We start from the raw sequence: 12,418 nt of genomic DNA on the forward strand, positions 1-12,418 counted from the left end.
ATCTATTATTGGTGCGCATATCCCCGCATATCACGAGGGAGGGGACCCACTCATCCCTTACCATGTGACGTCAAATCATCATTTGATTTATTCATTAAACCTGGATTAAATTCTGCTCTCTCCTAGAAGGGATCTATTGTTCTGATTGTCTTCAACAAAAACAGCCCAATCAAAATCCATTACCGGTGCATATATCACGAGGGAGGGGACCCACTCATCTCTACCTGTGTGACGTCAAAGCAACTCATTTGAAAGGTTGTTTTCTTACAATGGCAGCCTCGTGTATGAATTTAAGACTCTGATCTGCCGTTTTCAGAAAGAAAACAAACCTTTTTCAAGCGGTAAATCGGAATAATAACTTCTAAGTAGTACTCGACAGTTTAAACGGGGGAAATTGGGAGAGTTCACAGCGACGAAATTACGCTTTCACAAACAGATCGAATAATTTAACGCGAACGAAGCCAGACCTTTCCCCTGGTGGTGTGCCTTGTCGTGGCGGGGAAGCTTGTGTGACCTTACGACCCCCAGGGCTGTGCCGGCGGGAGCCTTGTGCTCCTGGCAGGTCTAACCATGCCGGATTGGTCTGCGCGGTGAGAGTCCAGACTAAAGCAGTACCAACTGGGGAGCCATAATACCCCTAAGGGAAGGAAAACCCTGACAGAAAACCACCGGCCCTCCAGGTCATGGGGGTTGGGCGGTAGGCCAATCACTTGCCCCCGAAAAAAAACAGAAGATTACCGAAACTGCAATTTCTCAAGTACTAATTAGCAATGGCGAAGCTGTGGCGGTGGACGGAGGCACAACCGGACACACCATGACGTCAATGGGTGAAAGCCTACGGGAAGCCCACAGACCGACAAGGTCATTGGCAACGCCAAAATCAAGAATGCGTGTGGGATGCTGGAACGTACGAACAATGTACACAGTGGAGGAGGACAGTGGAAAGAGAGTGCAGACAAGAAAGGTGGACCAGCTGGGCTGAAGCCAGGACTGCAGCAAAAGACAGGACTGGTTGGAAGACGAAAGTTGCAGCCTTATGCGCCTCATGGCGCGGAGAGAACTAACTAACTAACGAAGCCAGACCAGTTCCAGCGGGGTCATAATGTTATCGCAGAGTAACGTTATCGCAGAGTAATTTCTGGTATGATTCCCAGTAACACAACGACAAAATACCACGCAGCCTCTCTGAATAAAACCATTCATTCAATTGCGAAGGGAGGATAGTTTTTAAAAACCTGCAAAGCATACAATGGGGAATAAATGGGGCTACATTAAGCATTCCGTGTAAATGGCATAAGGGGCATCTTGTTCATTAAACTTTGCACTCTCCTTGTAGGGATGTATTGTTCTGATTGTCTTCAACAAAAGCAGGCCAATCAAAATCCATTCTTGTCGCGTATATCGCGAGGTAGGGGACCCACTCACTCCTACCTGTGTGACGTCAAAGCATCATTTGATTTATTCATTTAACTCGGATTAAATTTGTGGCGGCCATATTGTTATCATGTTGTGGACTCAAATGTGCCGTTTTCTAACGGAACATTTACCATTTTGAAGCGGTAAATCGAAAGAATAACTTCTAAGAAGCACTCGACATTTAAAACGGTGGAAATTGGAGAGTTCCTGTCGAAGGAATCGTGCTTTGTTTGACAGCTTTAGAACCACAATGAGGGAAGTAAAGGTCACTGATAAGCATGACGTTATGAGAAAGGAATTTCCGGTAAAACGATAAAATATCACGCAGTAAACGATAAAATATCACCTAGTAATGGAATTTCCGGTGCAACGATAAGAGGCGTAACACAAGAACGCTATCTTTGTGACTCAAACTATTCCATTAGCTAGGATAGTTTTATAAACCTGGGAAGCACACAATGGTAGTCAATGAGGCCATATTTAGCATCACGCGTACATGCCAGTATAGGCATCATGTTCTTGATAATAATGTTTGAAACATCGAAACGTCGAACAGCGTTAGTTTTAATTTTTCTGATAAAATGCTTTAACAAGCAACTGACCATCCGATCTCGTATACAAAGTAACTTTCTAAACTTGTACTCATTTCAAATAGCTTCAACCTCTGTATATCTCCAACGACGCAAAAGATGGCTCAGTTGGTTGTTGTTGAATATCAATGTCTTTTAAGAGAATTTGTATTCATAGCATAGTGCAGTTTTTGGAGCCCGTACAATGGCGAAAAAAAGGGTTCTTAGGGTAAATGTTACAATGTATGCTATTTATTATGATCTGACCAAGAAGCCATGCATGCTATCCATCATTATCTCATTGTACTTGTTCAGCCCTTCCCTTTAAAACTATGTGGATTTCCACTAATCATTTAAGGGGGTGGTGTTGAGAAAGAAATAGTTTTTATTTTTGCATAAATGTTACTGTCGCACGCATAACAGGAAATAACGTGATTGAAAATTTGTCCCAGGACTTTTGTCTCAGTTGTATGTCATTTAGACTCATTGGAACGTGTCGTATATGCTCGGTGCAGTCATTACTGTAACGTAAATTGTTCGCAGTAAGTAACAATTAGCGTCTGCCTTATTTCAGGAGGAAATTGCAACATGAAATGTTCCGCCCCCACAAAATGCGAATTTAGCTGTAGAGCTGGAAACTGCAAGACAGTGATTTGTGAAGCGGATACTTGCAAGCAGTCTTGCACTGGTGGTGGATGTGGCCTGGAATGTCACGGGAACAGCTGTAAGCAAGAATGTACTGTTGGCAAGTGCAATCTCCAGTGTCCCAGTCAAGCAGAAAAATGTAAACAAAAATGTAGATTTAAGTTGAGAGGCAAGTGCACCATCGAAGAGTTTTAAAACACATGACGTTCATATTGTTGAGGAATCCTCGAAAAGAAACTCTTTACCCAGGATTTACAAGATTTTTCAATGTCTATACATCGGTTTATTATAAGAAACCCGGTGTAGCACTTCCTTTTATTATCAGCAATAAAATAATGTTTACTTGCAAGTGTAGTTTTGGTCCCTCTTTCACATGATAATAAGGTTCCTGCCCCCCTCCCCTTCAACCCATTATTCAACGAAGTGTCGCTGCACAGGTCATCGTTTAAGGATCAAAGGCCAACAGGAGTAGCAGGAATTAAAGGAAACAATAAAGGTGGTTTGCAGGCAACGGGTAAATTGGTCAAGATATAGAAAGAGCCTATGTGCAACAGGGATGGCTAGTGGCGAAAACATTCGCCTCCCATCAGCACCTGTGGCCCGTTCAGGTTGAAATTCGGAGTCAGCGTCAGATGGGTTTTGTTTGTTCGTTTTTCCAAGAGTTTTTCCGGGAGTTTTACCAAGGGTTTTAAAACCAATATTTCTGAATGCCATTAAGGTACGGAATCGGTGGGCAGAAATAAAATCGCTTTATGCGGTGTTTGGGTTTTGTTTTTAGCTTTTTAGCTATGATCAAAACATTGGCAAGACTTGACTAACGGAGGGATGAAATGCGCCTAACATTGGTTTTTAAATATATTCTCCAGTATTAACCATGGCATCCTCGTACCCGGGGCTTCCCTCTTGCTTGAAAATTGTTGGAGGGGGGGGGGGGGGGGGGAAGGATCTTTTCCCGCTCTTCCCAATATTTAAAACAAGAAAAAGCCCTTTGAACGAGGTTGGCCATCTGGGATCTCACAAAAGCACGCAAACGATCTGGTCGAAGATCTACACTTTTTTCTGCATTGCGTCGGCAGAGACAGGCACAATGTACAACCCATCCAAATTCTTCGATCGCACCACACTCGCTTGGTTTAACTATAAGCTCTCCAAGAAATGAAACCAGGGTGAGCTGTTATAGCCTGCGTAGCTGGCGGGTTTTTTGGCATTTGGTGGCCCGCAGCAGAGCCGCGAGAAGCCGCAGGCCAACAAACCCCAAACAAAGCCGCCAGCTACGCAGGCCAGAGCCGGGGGGGACTCTCATATGAAAGGGGCGGGGATGCTTGTTGGAAATTGTCAATTAAGCCCCTAAAGGAGACCAATCTGGGCATGGCGCAAACTTTTTTGTCCCCTTAAAAGAGACCACTTTAAAACACAGACAAACAAAAAATACAGTAATTAACTTTTCGCGTGCAACCCTACACGAGACCTTCACGGCTAAATATAATGGCGTTTTTCCCAGAACACCCTAAGTGAGACCAAAATCTGAAATTTACACCCCTAAGCAAGACGACGGGCATCCCCGCCCCTTTCATATGAAAGTCCCCCCCCCCCCCCCCGGAGGCCAGAGCCGCTACGATTTCCTGATTGGGTAAAAGCCATAGCAAAAATATGATTTAAATAAAGACAAGAAGTCCTGTAAAGCTTTGCTCTGATTCCCAACGTTTTCTAACGCTGAAATGCTTAGGTGTGCGGAGTTACTGTCGATCAAACTTTGGTCTTGTCCTCTCTGTCTTCTAATTGTAGTCGCACTTGTCGAGAAATAAAAAACCGAAGGAATAGCATAAGTACACCCTCTCCCCTCGCTCCTCTCTCCATCCCCGACGGCTTACAACCAACAAGTCGCTGCCGAGTTGCAATCAAGAAATATAACCTCTCAAAAAACAGCACTGAGCGTCGAAAAAAGTTCTAAAGTTCTAGTAACTAATCAGGAAACATAAAATACAAAGTACAACAAAAAAGAAGGCGAAGAAGAGAATTAAACTTCATCAGATTATATTATTTGGTAAGAAATTGTTTCTTAAATCAAAACAGGAAGAAATGAACTTAACCATCTGCTTGTTAAGGACATAATCAGAGGATGAACCTAGTTTAATGGCCTTAGCTCCCACGAGTCTCCTGTAGCTCAGTGGTAGAGCATCCGAACTAGTAATCAGAAGGTCTTAGGTTCGACTTCTGATGGGAGCACTCGGAATTTCTTTTTCCGAGTTTGCCTGTGTCATTACTGAATAATACATCATTCTCATTTGTTCACCAGGCTTAAAATATTACATCACATTTTCTTTCATTGCGCATATGCCACTCATTGACATTCTAATCCTAGCAGTATGCAGGATGTTTGTCCCATGAACCTAGTTTAATGGCCTTTTTAGCTCCCACGAGTCTCCTGTAGCTCAGTGGTGGAGCACCCGAACTAGTAATCGGAAGGTCTTAGGTTCGACTCCTGATAGGAGCCGGGACTCGGAATTTCTTTTTCCGAGTTTGCCTGTGTCATTACTGATTCCCAAACTCATTAATAATTCATGCAGTCAAAAGCCAATAAATGACCTCCATTTCGGTCAGGTGGATGAATCTTGATACCCCAATGAAACACCAGATGAAACACCACTAGGTTTTCATCTGAGATGAAACATGTTTTTCATCTGAGATCAAACATTTGCATTTTAATGAGATTAATTTCTTATTGTTTCATTTGAGAAGACATGTCAAAAACTTGGGCTTCGTGCTTTATCACGGGTTCCAAATACCTCGAAACAGATGAAAGCACTCGGCCTGCGGCCTCGTGCTTTCATCTGTTTCTCAGTATTTGGAACCCGTGATAAAGCACTCGCCCTCGTTTTTGACATATTACATAATACATCATTCTCATAATCAGAGGAGTTCGCTAACGCTACAATAAATTCTGTGATTTGTAAATGTTTGAAGTTTGGAAATTTAGCCAAACATCTCGGCAAGTCAAGGAGTGCCCACCCCACCCCTGGAATAACAACGAACCATCCATGTTAGCCCGAAATTACACTGACTTTTAGCTAAACTTAGTCTTTACGGAATACAAGAATCGAATCTTTAAAACGCTCTGTTAAAACATATTTATTTAAGAAGGCTTTTAGTTGATTATTTATTTATTTATTTATTTTTAAATATTGTAATTTTATCGGGTAATTTTACTGGTTTTTAATTTAGTTATTAATAATATTGTAATGCGCTTTTGAGTATTTTTATAGAAAAAAGCGCAATATAAGTATTAAATATTATTAAATATTATATTATTACTATTACGATTGGTTTCAGTCGTATCTAAATAATCTTACCCAGAAATGTGTCGTCAATGGTTCGCTGTCCAAAGTCTGTTCTCTGGGCTGTGGCGGTCCCTCAGGGAACTATTCTAGGAACTCTTCTATTCTTGATCTACATCAATGATTTGCCAAATTGTTTATCGTTCTGCCAACTTACCCAAACTAAAACCGAGTTTATGTTAATTGATTTTAGACAAAAACTGAGCACATTATCTGAATCCCTTGAACTTTCCATAGATAATGTTCCTATAAAACAAGTTTCCACTACTAAATCACTTGGGATTCTTATTGCTGATAACATGACATGGCATAGTCATATCGACAAACTATCCAAAAAGATTGCCTCCGGCATTGGTGCCATAAAGCGAATTAAACCTTTTGTTTCGCCAGAAATACTGCATTACATCTACAATGCCTTGGTACGACCCCATTTCGATTGTTGTAGTATTGTCTTAGGGAATTGCGGCAAAGCGCTTTCAGAAAAATAACAAAAACTGCAGAATGGTGCTGCTAGCATTTTGACGTCCTCCTTCTATAATGCTGACGCTGGGTACTTGTTACAACAACTTGGTTGGAAAGACCTGATTGTCCAGCGTCAAATTCAAGTAGCTTTAATGGTGTTCAAAGTTCTTAATGATCTGGTTCCTGAATACTTATCCTCTATGTTTACTGAGTGCAGTAAACCAGGCTATGTCTTAAGGGACTCTACAAACAAATTAAATGTCCCTTTACAAAGAACTAACTACCTAAAAAAGAGCTTTCCGGTTACAGAGGTGCAACTCTCTGGAACAGTCTATCCTGCAGTCTTAGGCAAGTGAAATCTCTAAATCATTTCAAGCAATTGCCTACCAATAGTTTTTCCAGTTCCAGATGTTTCCACCATCACTGTTGATGGTAGTTCTTTAAAAATTTTTGATGTCTCTTCTAAACAAATTTACCGCCAGTTGCAGGCGAAGAAGCAGAAAGTGCCTACTGCTCAAAAGAAATTGTCTGATAAATACCCACACTCTGCTGTCGATTGGGAGACGGTCTATTCTTTATCCTTCTGCTCGTCCATGGACTCTAAATTAAGAGAATTTCAGTACAAAGTTCTAAATCGAATTGTTTTTACAAATGAAAAGCTCTTTCGGTTTGGCATTACGCAATCACCGCTATGTACTTTCTGCCAAAAAGAGGACGAATCCATCGAGCACCTACTCTTTTCTTGTAAGGAGTCCTGTGAATTTTGGAAACATGTCTTGTCCTGGCTCCGAGATAAGGATATCTACGTTGGCGAATTAAAGGAAGTTGATCTAATTTTTGGAAAATTCGACATTCAGGACGATTTTACTTTAATCAATCATATTCTCTTGTTGGGTAAATACTATATTTATTCTCGGAAATGCCAAAACGCCAAGCCTTACTTAAAAGGGATCATTGCCAAAACGAAGAGAGTTTATTCAATTGAGCTCCATATTGCCAGGAAAAGAGATGAAATTAACTTATCATTTAAAAAAATGGAAAAAGTTAATCAGTGTTATAGGTAGTTGATCAATGCTCTAATTGAAATACAAGCAATCGTAATTGTATCTATTAGGGTTTTTTTTGCATCTAAGTAGCCTTCCGTAGATGTGTGTGTGTGTGTGAGAGAGAGAGAGTGTGTGTGTTTTGACAGTGCATGTAAATTGTAATCTTTTAATTTTCCTTGGCTGTATATATAATACTGTTTGTATGTTTGTTTTACTTTGCATATATACATATGTGTTATCACTCATCAAATATAAATGTAAAAAAAAAATACTTAAATGAAAGGAATGTTAACATGACGTAGAATTGAAATAAAGTTGAGTATTAAAAAAAAAAAAAAAAAAAAATTGCTAAACCGTCCTTCTAGATCCCGCACGGCATTCATTGAAAATAGGTGTAGTTTAGTGTAATTGTGAATAAGACTTTTCAGAAACATTTATTTTTATTAAATATTATTATGTAGTTGTATTTTATATTGTACCAAAACCTGATGGATTTTTACCGTGTTAAAAAAAGTAAAGTAAAGTAAATAGGACATTTTCTCTATGGCGTCATTTTACTACAACTACCAGAATCCTTCTGGTTTTAGTTTTCTCATGCTAATTAGAGCTATTGTTCTTTGCTGTCCACTAGGATTAAAAGAATTTGCATTTGAAAAGAAAAGCGAAATGAATTCTGGTAGTTGTAGTAAAATAACGTCATCATGAAAGTGGCCTACTGGCGCCCACTAATCACTAAGAACCATTACTATCGGTACTTCAGAAGAGGCACGGTAGGTAGAATGATAACTTTATTCAGTTCCTTTTAATTTCATGTCAGGGGTTCAAATTTCCGTACACTTGCTCACTCTACGACAACAGAAGGTGTCATAAGGGAGTGGTCTTATTGGATAATATGCTTCACATTTTCTAGTCTGATTTTATAGTCTGACGCTCCAAGCATGTAGTATCGTTCGACGGTGTCGATAACAGCCCGATTTACAGGCCAGTGAAGATGGCTATTGGTCGTTTCCAGTCTAGCTGTGGCTTAACAATCAAACTTTTATCGATTTGACCACTGACTTCACGATTGATTTTCCGTTATAAAAGAAAAGGTAACAAAGGCCTCATCGTCGTTTGATCACTTGATATTTTGGACATTTACAGTTCAATGCATGACCCATGTATTGACATCCACTCATTCTAGAATCGGTTGTTAGACATTTGAAGAGCAGAACACATCTTGATCTGCAAAAATACGAACACTTGGATGAAAACTCTGCTGCACGTAGGTCTGAGGGAATATATGAAGATAACGAGTTTAGTGACGGGTGTGATGCGCTGAATTCTACGAAAAGTTTGTAGTTCAATCTGATCAGCGGCAAATGGGCAATAACGAGGTAGAACTTTCGGCAAAACATCCATCGCGTCTTTGCGTTCAGGTGTAACGTTTCTTGAATTTTCTCAGTTCGCGCAATACTCTGATAGCAAATTACAAACCCAAAAGGTTTTTTATTGACTTGGAGAGATTGTTGTTTTCACTTAATTAGGAAAATGAGAAAAAGAGAATTACACTCAAATTTTAATTTCTTTACTGAGGTGTCAAAAACGCTGCTATGAAAACACAAAATCGCTCCAAGAAACGGCATAATCTACGGCTCCCCATTTCAAAATGAGTACAGCCAAATATTTTTTTTCCAAAACTTACAATACAAGCAGAGATAGTTAATATTGTGGCGGCGAAAGGTTCTCCAGCTGACGTTGTTCCCACGCTTAGCGCATAGGATTCATGAAGTAGTCTTCTGATGATCGGCGCCTCCTGGCGCTACTAATGACGTGTCTCCTAGACAACGGCTTTGGTGCGTCCTTTAGTAGAAACCCAAAACCAGAATAGCAACATTTCGTTAATAGTTCATATTCAAACAAAACTTAAAACCAGTCTGCTAATCAAAATTATTACACCTTTAAAATGCGACAGGATTCACATATTGCTATTCAGGATATATGTTTTATTAATCCAGCTGAGTTTGTTTTCGCTTATTGGAATTTGAAACAGAAAAACATCGTAATATTTTCGTGGGAACTACTCAAAACCCAAGAACATATTCACGTATGTTGACTAAACAAAAAACGATTTTGCATAGTAATTAAAAAGAAATCAGTAATCGACCCAAAACGGTGGAGGCTAATGTCACACTGCAGACTATGACTATCATCATGCAGTTGATAATGTTATAAAACGGCGGTGGCCATTCACGTGACCATTTGAAAAACGTGGGCTGAAGTGACATTAAAATCTGACTTTAAAAATTGGCTCTAGTTAGTAAAGTGACCTGCACGTAGCCTCATAATCTAATTCCATCTGGGCCATCCGTAGCTAAAGACACTTAGTCATTGGAGTTTAAGAAATCTGGCAAAGCAAACCTTAAGAAAACTGAACATTTATTTTAGATGTTCAATGGTGCAAGTATGGTCGATTTTACCTTTTAAAAGAGTCACTGAACAAAACTGACATTTCCTTTGGTAGATGGTTTATTTCAAAATCACATTGCAGCCCAAGGACTGAATTAATCAATTTTACAATAAAAGTTTTTAAATTCAAAAATTCACAAGTATATTGTATAAAAGTATCAATAATAATCTAATTTTTCTACGGTTTTACTTGCAATTTGCGCTTGTAAAAAACACACATCTATGATTAGTTTTCACGCACACGTTTCTCACCGCAGGCGATTTACGCCGAGAATGAAAACAACAATGCAAATGCTGCTGGCGCTCTTTTTCGTTGTGAACAATGCTGTGGCAATTGTCCCAGAAGAGTGTGACAGCTTAGACAATGGAGTATGCGAGCAGAATTGTATAGCAGGAGGCTGCGACTTGGAGTGTTTCAATTCCGAAGATTACCATTCGTGTGAACAATATTGCACTGGTGAGTTTCCTAAGTGATTAATCGACGGATCTATTAACCCTTTAACTGGCAAATTCCTTGGACTCGTTTTGCCAATAGGGCAATTTCATGACGGCGAAGGATTCTAGTAGTTGTAGTCAAATCAGGGGCACCCAACGGATCGTTTCAATGAATTGTCTGTTCGGAAGGCCCTTAATCCCGTACAATTTTCTAAAAGTAATTTTCGCCTCGAACTTTTGTGATATGGAAAATTTAAGGCCTGGTGTTTTCAGATCAGATCGATAAAAATGTCGTTTCGGGTACCGAAAAAAGGTCAGCTAAGATTTTTGGAAAGGAAATGAGACCTAAGGTTTTTGGGAAATGGACAAAAATGCCCTAGTAATTTCAAAAAGACTCAAGTTCCCCTAGAATAACCGAACAGATAAAAATATTATAGCGCAGCTTTAAATGAATCTACAGAGCTTTAAAGGCACTCCAGATAGCCTAAAATAGCGTTTCAAAGGATCTGAGAGAAAACTCCCATTGGGTGCCCCTGTCAAATGAAAATATCCTACTTTCTGGAAGTAGACGGTGTTAACGAATTTAGTAGTCTTTATGAAGGTCTCCCTAGAAATTTGTGCTGCTCTAAAATACCGGGGACTCGAGTTGTCTTGTGACATCACCAATTTAAACCTTTGTTGTTTTGTCAGCGAGCACGTCCCGTGCAAGCTTAGTCTTCCTCACAGCCAATCTTTGTTTTGCTACGCAACGCTCCTTCGAGTGATGAGACAAAAAACGGCTGCGAGTGGAGACTAGTACAAGCTCCAATCGGTAAGTATTTGGTTTATAAGTGTGTTTTCGAGCCACTTGCCACTACAGGAGTTCTCAGGCTGGCATCATCAAGCTGGAATGGAGGGTAGAGGGAAGCCTCTGAACGAAACCAGGGTGGGAGGTAATTTCACAGCGATTGAGACGCTAAAAGTGTTCGTATCGAGAGATTGCTTCCTTGTGCGCCACCGTTAAAGGCCGATCGACTGCAGCCATCTCCTAGACCAGTCACCTTCGAACAAGCCTAAAAGACACAGAATATCATACAGTAACTTGAACTGCGAACTGCGGGGCATTAGCCTCATCAGCCGTCGACCAGGATCTAGTGCAGTTTCGGCTCTCAACAGATCAACGGGACTACAGTTCCTGGCGCCGCCAGTGACAGATGCCGCTAGGTGATGCCCACTCAGGTGTCATACCACTAAGCCGTGGCATATAAAGCATGCAAGCTGCAGGCCTCAAAGGTTATTGTTGTGTGTAAAGAGTGCAGTAGATCTTAAGAGTCTTTGCCAGGTGCACAGTTCTGTGCATGGGATAGCAGAGAAAAAGCGTTTTTGGTCAATGCAAGCTTTTTTGTTTTGGCCAATGCAATCCAAGATACGTGAAGCACTGCGTGATGATTGCCAGACACAGTTGGATGCTGCCTTCTCTTGGAGCGACTTGATGGTTAATCACCGAGGTTACTTGGATAGTCCGATGTTGACAGAATGGACATGGTCGATCTAGCGATGAAGCCACTGCAACCGACTTCAATGGGTTTAACGCTGCAGGACCAGCCTCGGTTTCACAGTTAGCTCGAGAGGGTTCGTATCGGGTTCTCTTCCACTCGTTGGCGAACTTAAAGTTCCCTTCCCAAGGTACGGTTGTTTCAACGAGGTGCACACGTCTGCAGGAGTCGGACCAAATTAAAGTATCCCGGTGCTCATTTGTGATGGCAACGTGAACAAGGAAGTGCAAGCCTTTAGGGAGGTCACCCATCATCTGCCAGTCCTGGGCTCCTTTCAGCAGTCTGGACCGTTTTGTTCTCTTTAAAGCAACTGGTTGAGGCTGTTCACCCTCCCTTTCGAACTTGATTACTTCGTTGAGTTCTTCTTTAGCTGGTGTTTTGTTGATGCCAGGGCATTGGGTCTATATGTGATGTCGGCTACAACCTTCAACACTCAGTTGTCTCTACAGGTGTACCTCTGCAGTGAGCTACCTCAAGGCGTTAACACATGCTCTAGGGTAGCTCGTATCTCGTTACAAGCAAGGCAA

General features: G+C 40.8%; 1 protein-coding gene across 1 annotated transcript in view; it reads left to right on the forward strand.

Moving 5' to 3' along the window:
- The first annotated feature begins 2,573 nt into the window (after positions 1–2,573).
- LOC146486165 (uncharacterized) overlaps positions 2,574–12,418 on the forward strand; it is a 48,567-nt gene continuing 38,722 nt past the window's right edge. The window contains exons 1-3 of the mRNA XM_085098995.1: positions 2,574–2,818; positions 5,494–5,504; positions 10,265–10,378. Of these exons, the coding sequence (XP_084955121.1) occupies positions 2,574–2,818; positions 5,494–5,504; positions 10,265–10,378 (370 nt within the window). The remainder of the gene's footprint in view (positions 2,819–5,493; positions 5,505–10,264; positions 10,379–12,418) is intronic.

The sequence above is a fragment of the Pavona decussata genome, unplaced genomic scaffold (genome assembly GCF_977016875.1).
Source record: "Pavona decussata unplaced genomic scaffold, jaPavDecu1.1 SCAFFOLD_21, whole genome shotgun sequence".
Classification (NCBI taxonomy): Eukaryota; Metazoa; Cnidaria; class Anthozoa; order Scleractinia; family Agariciidae; genus Pavona; species Pavona decussata.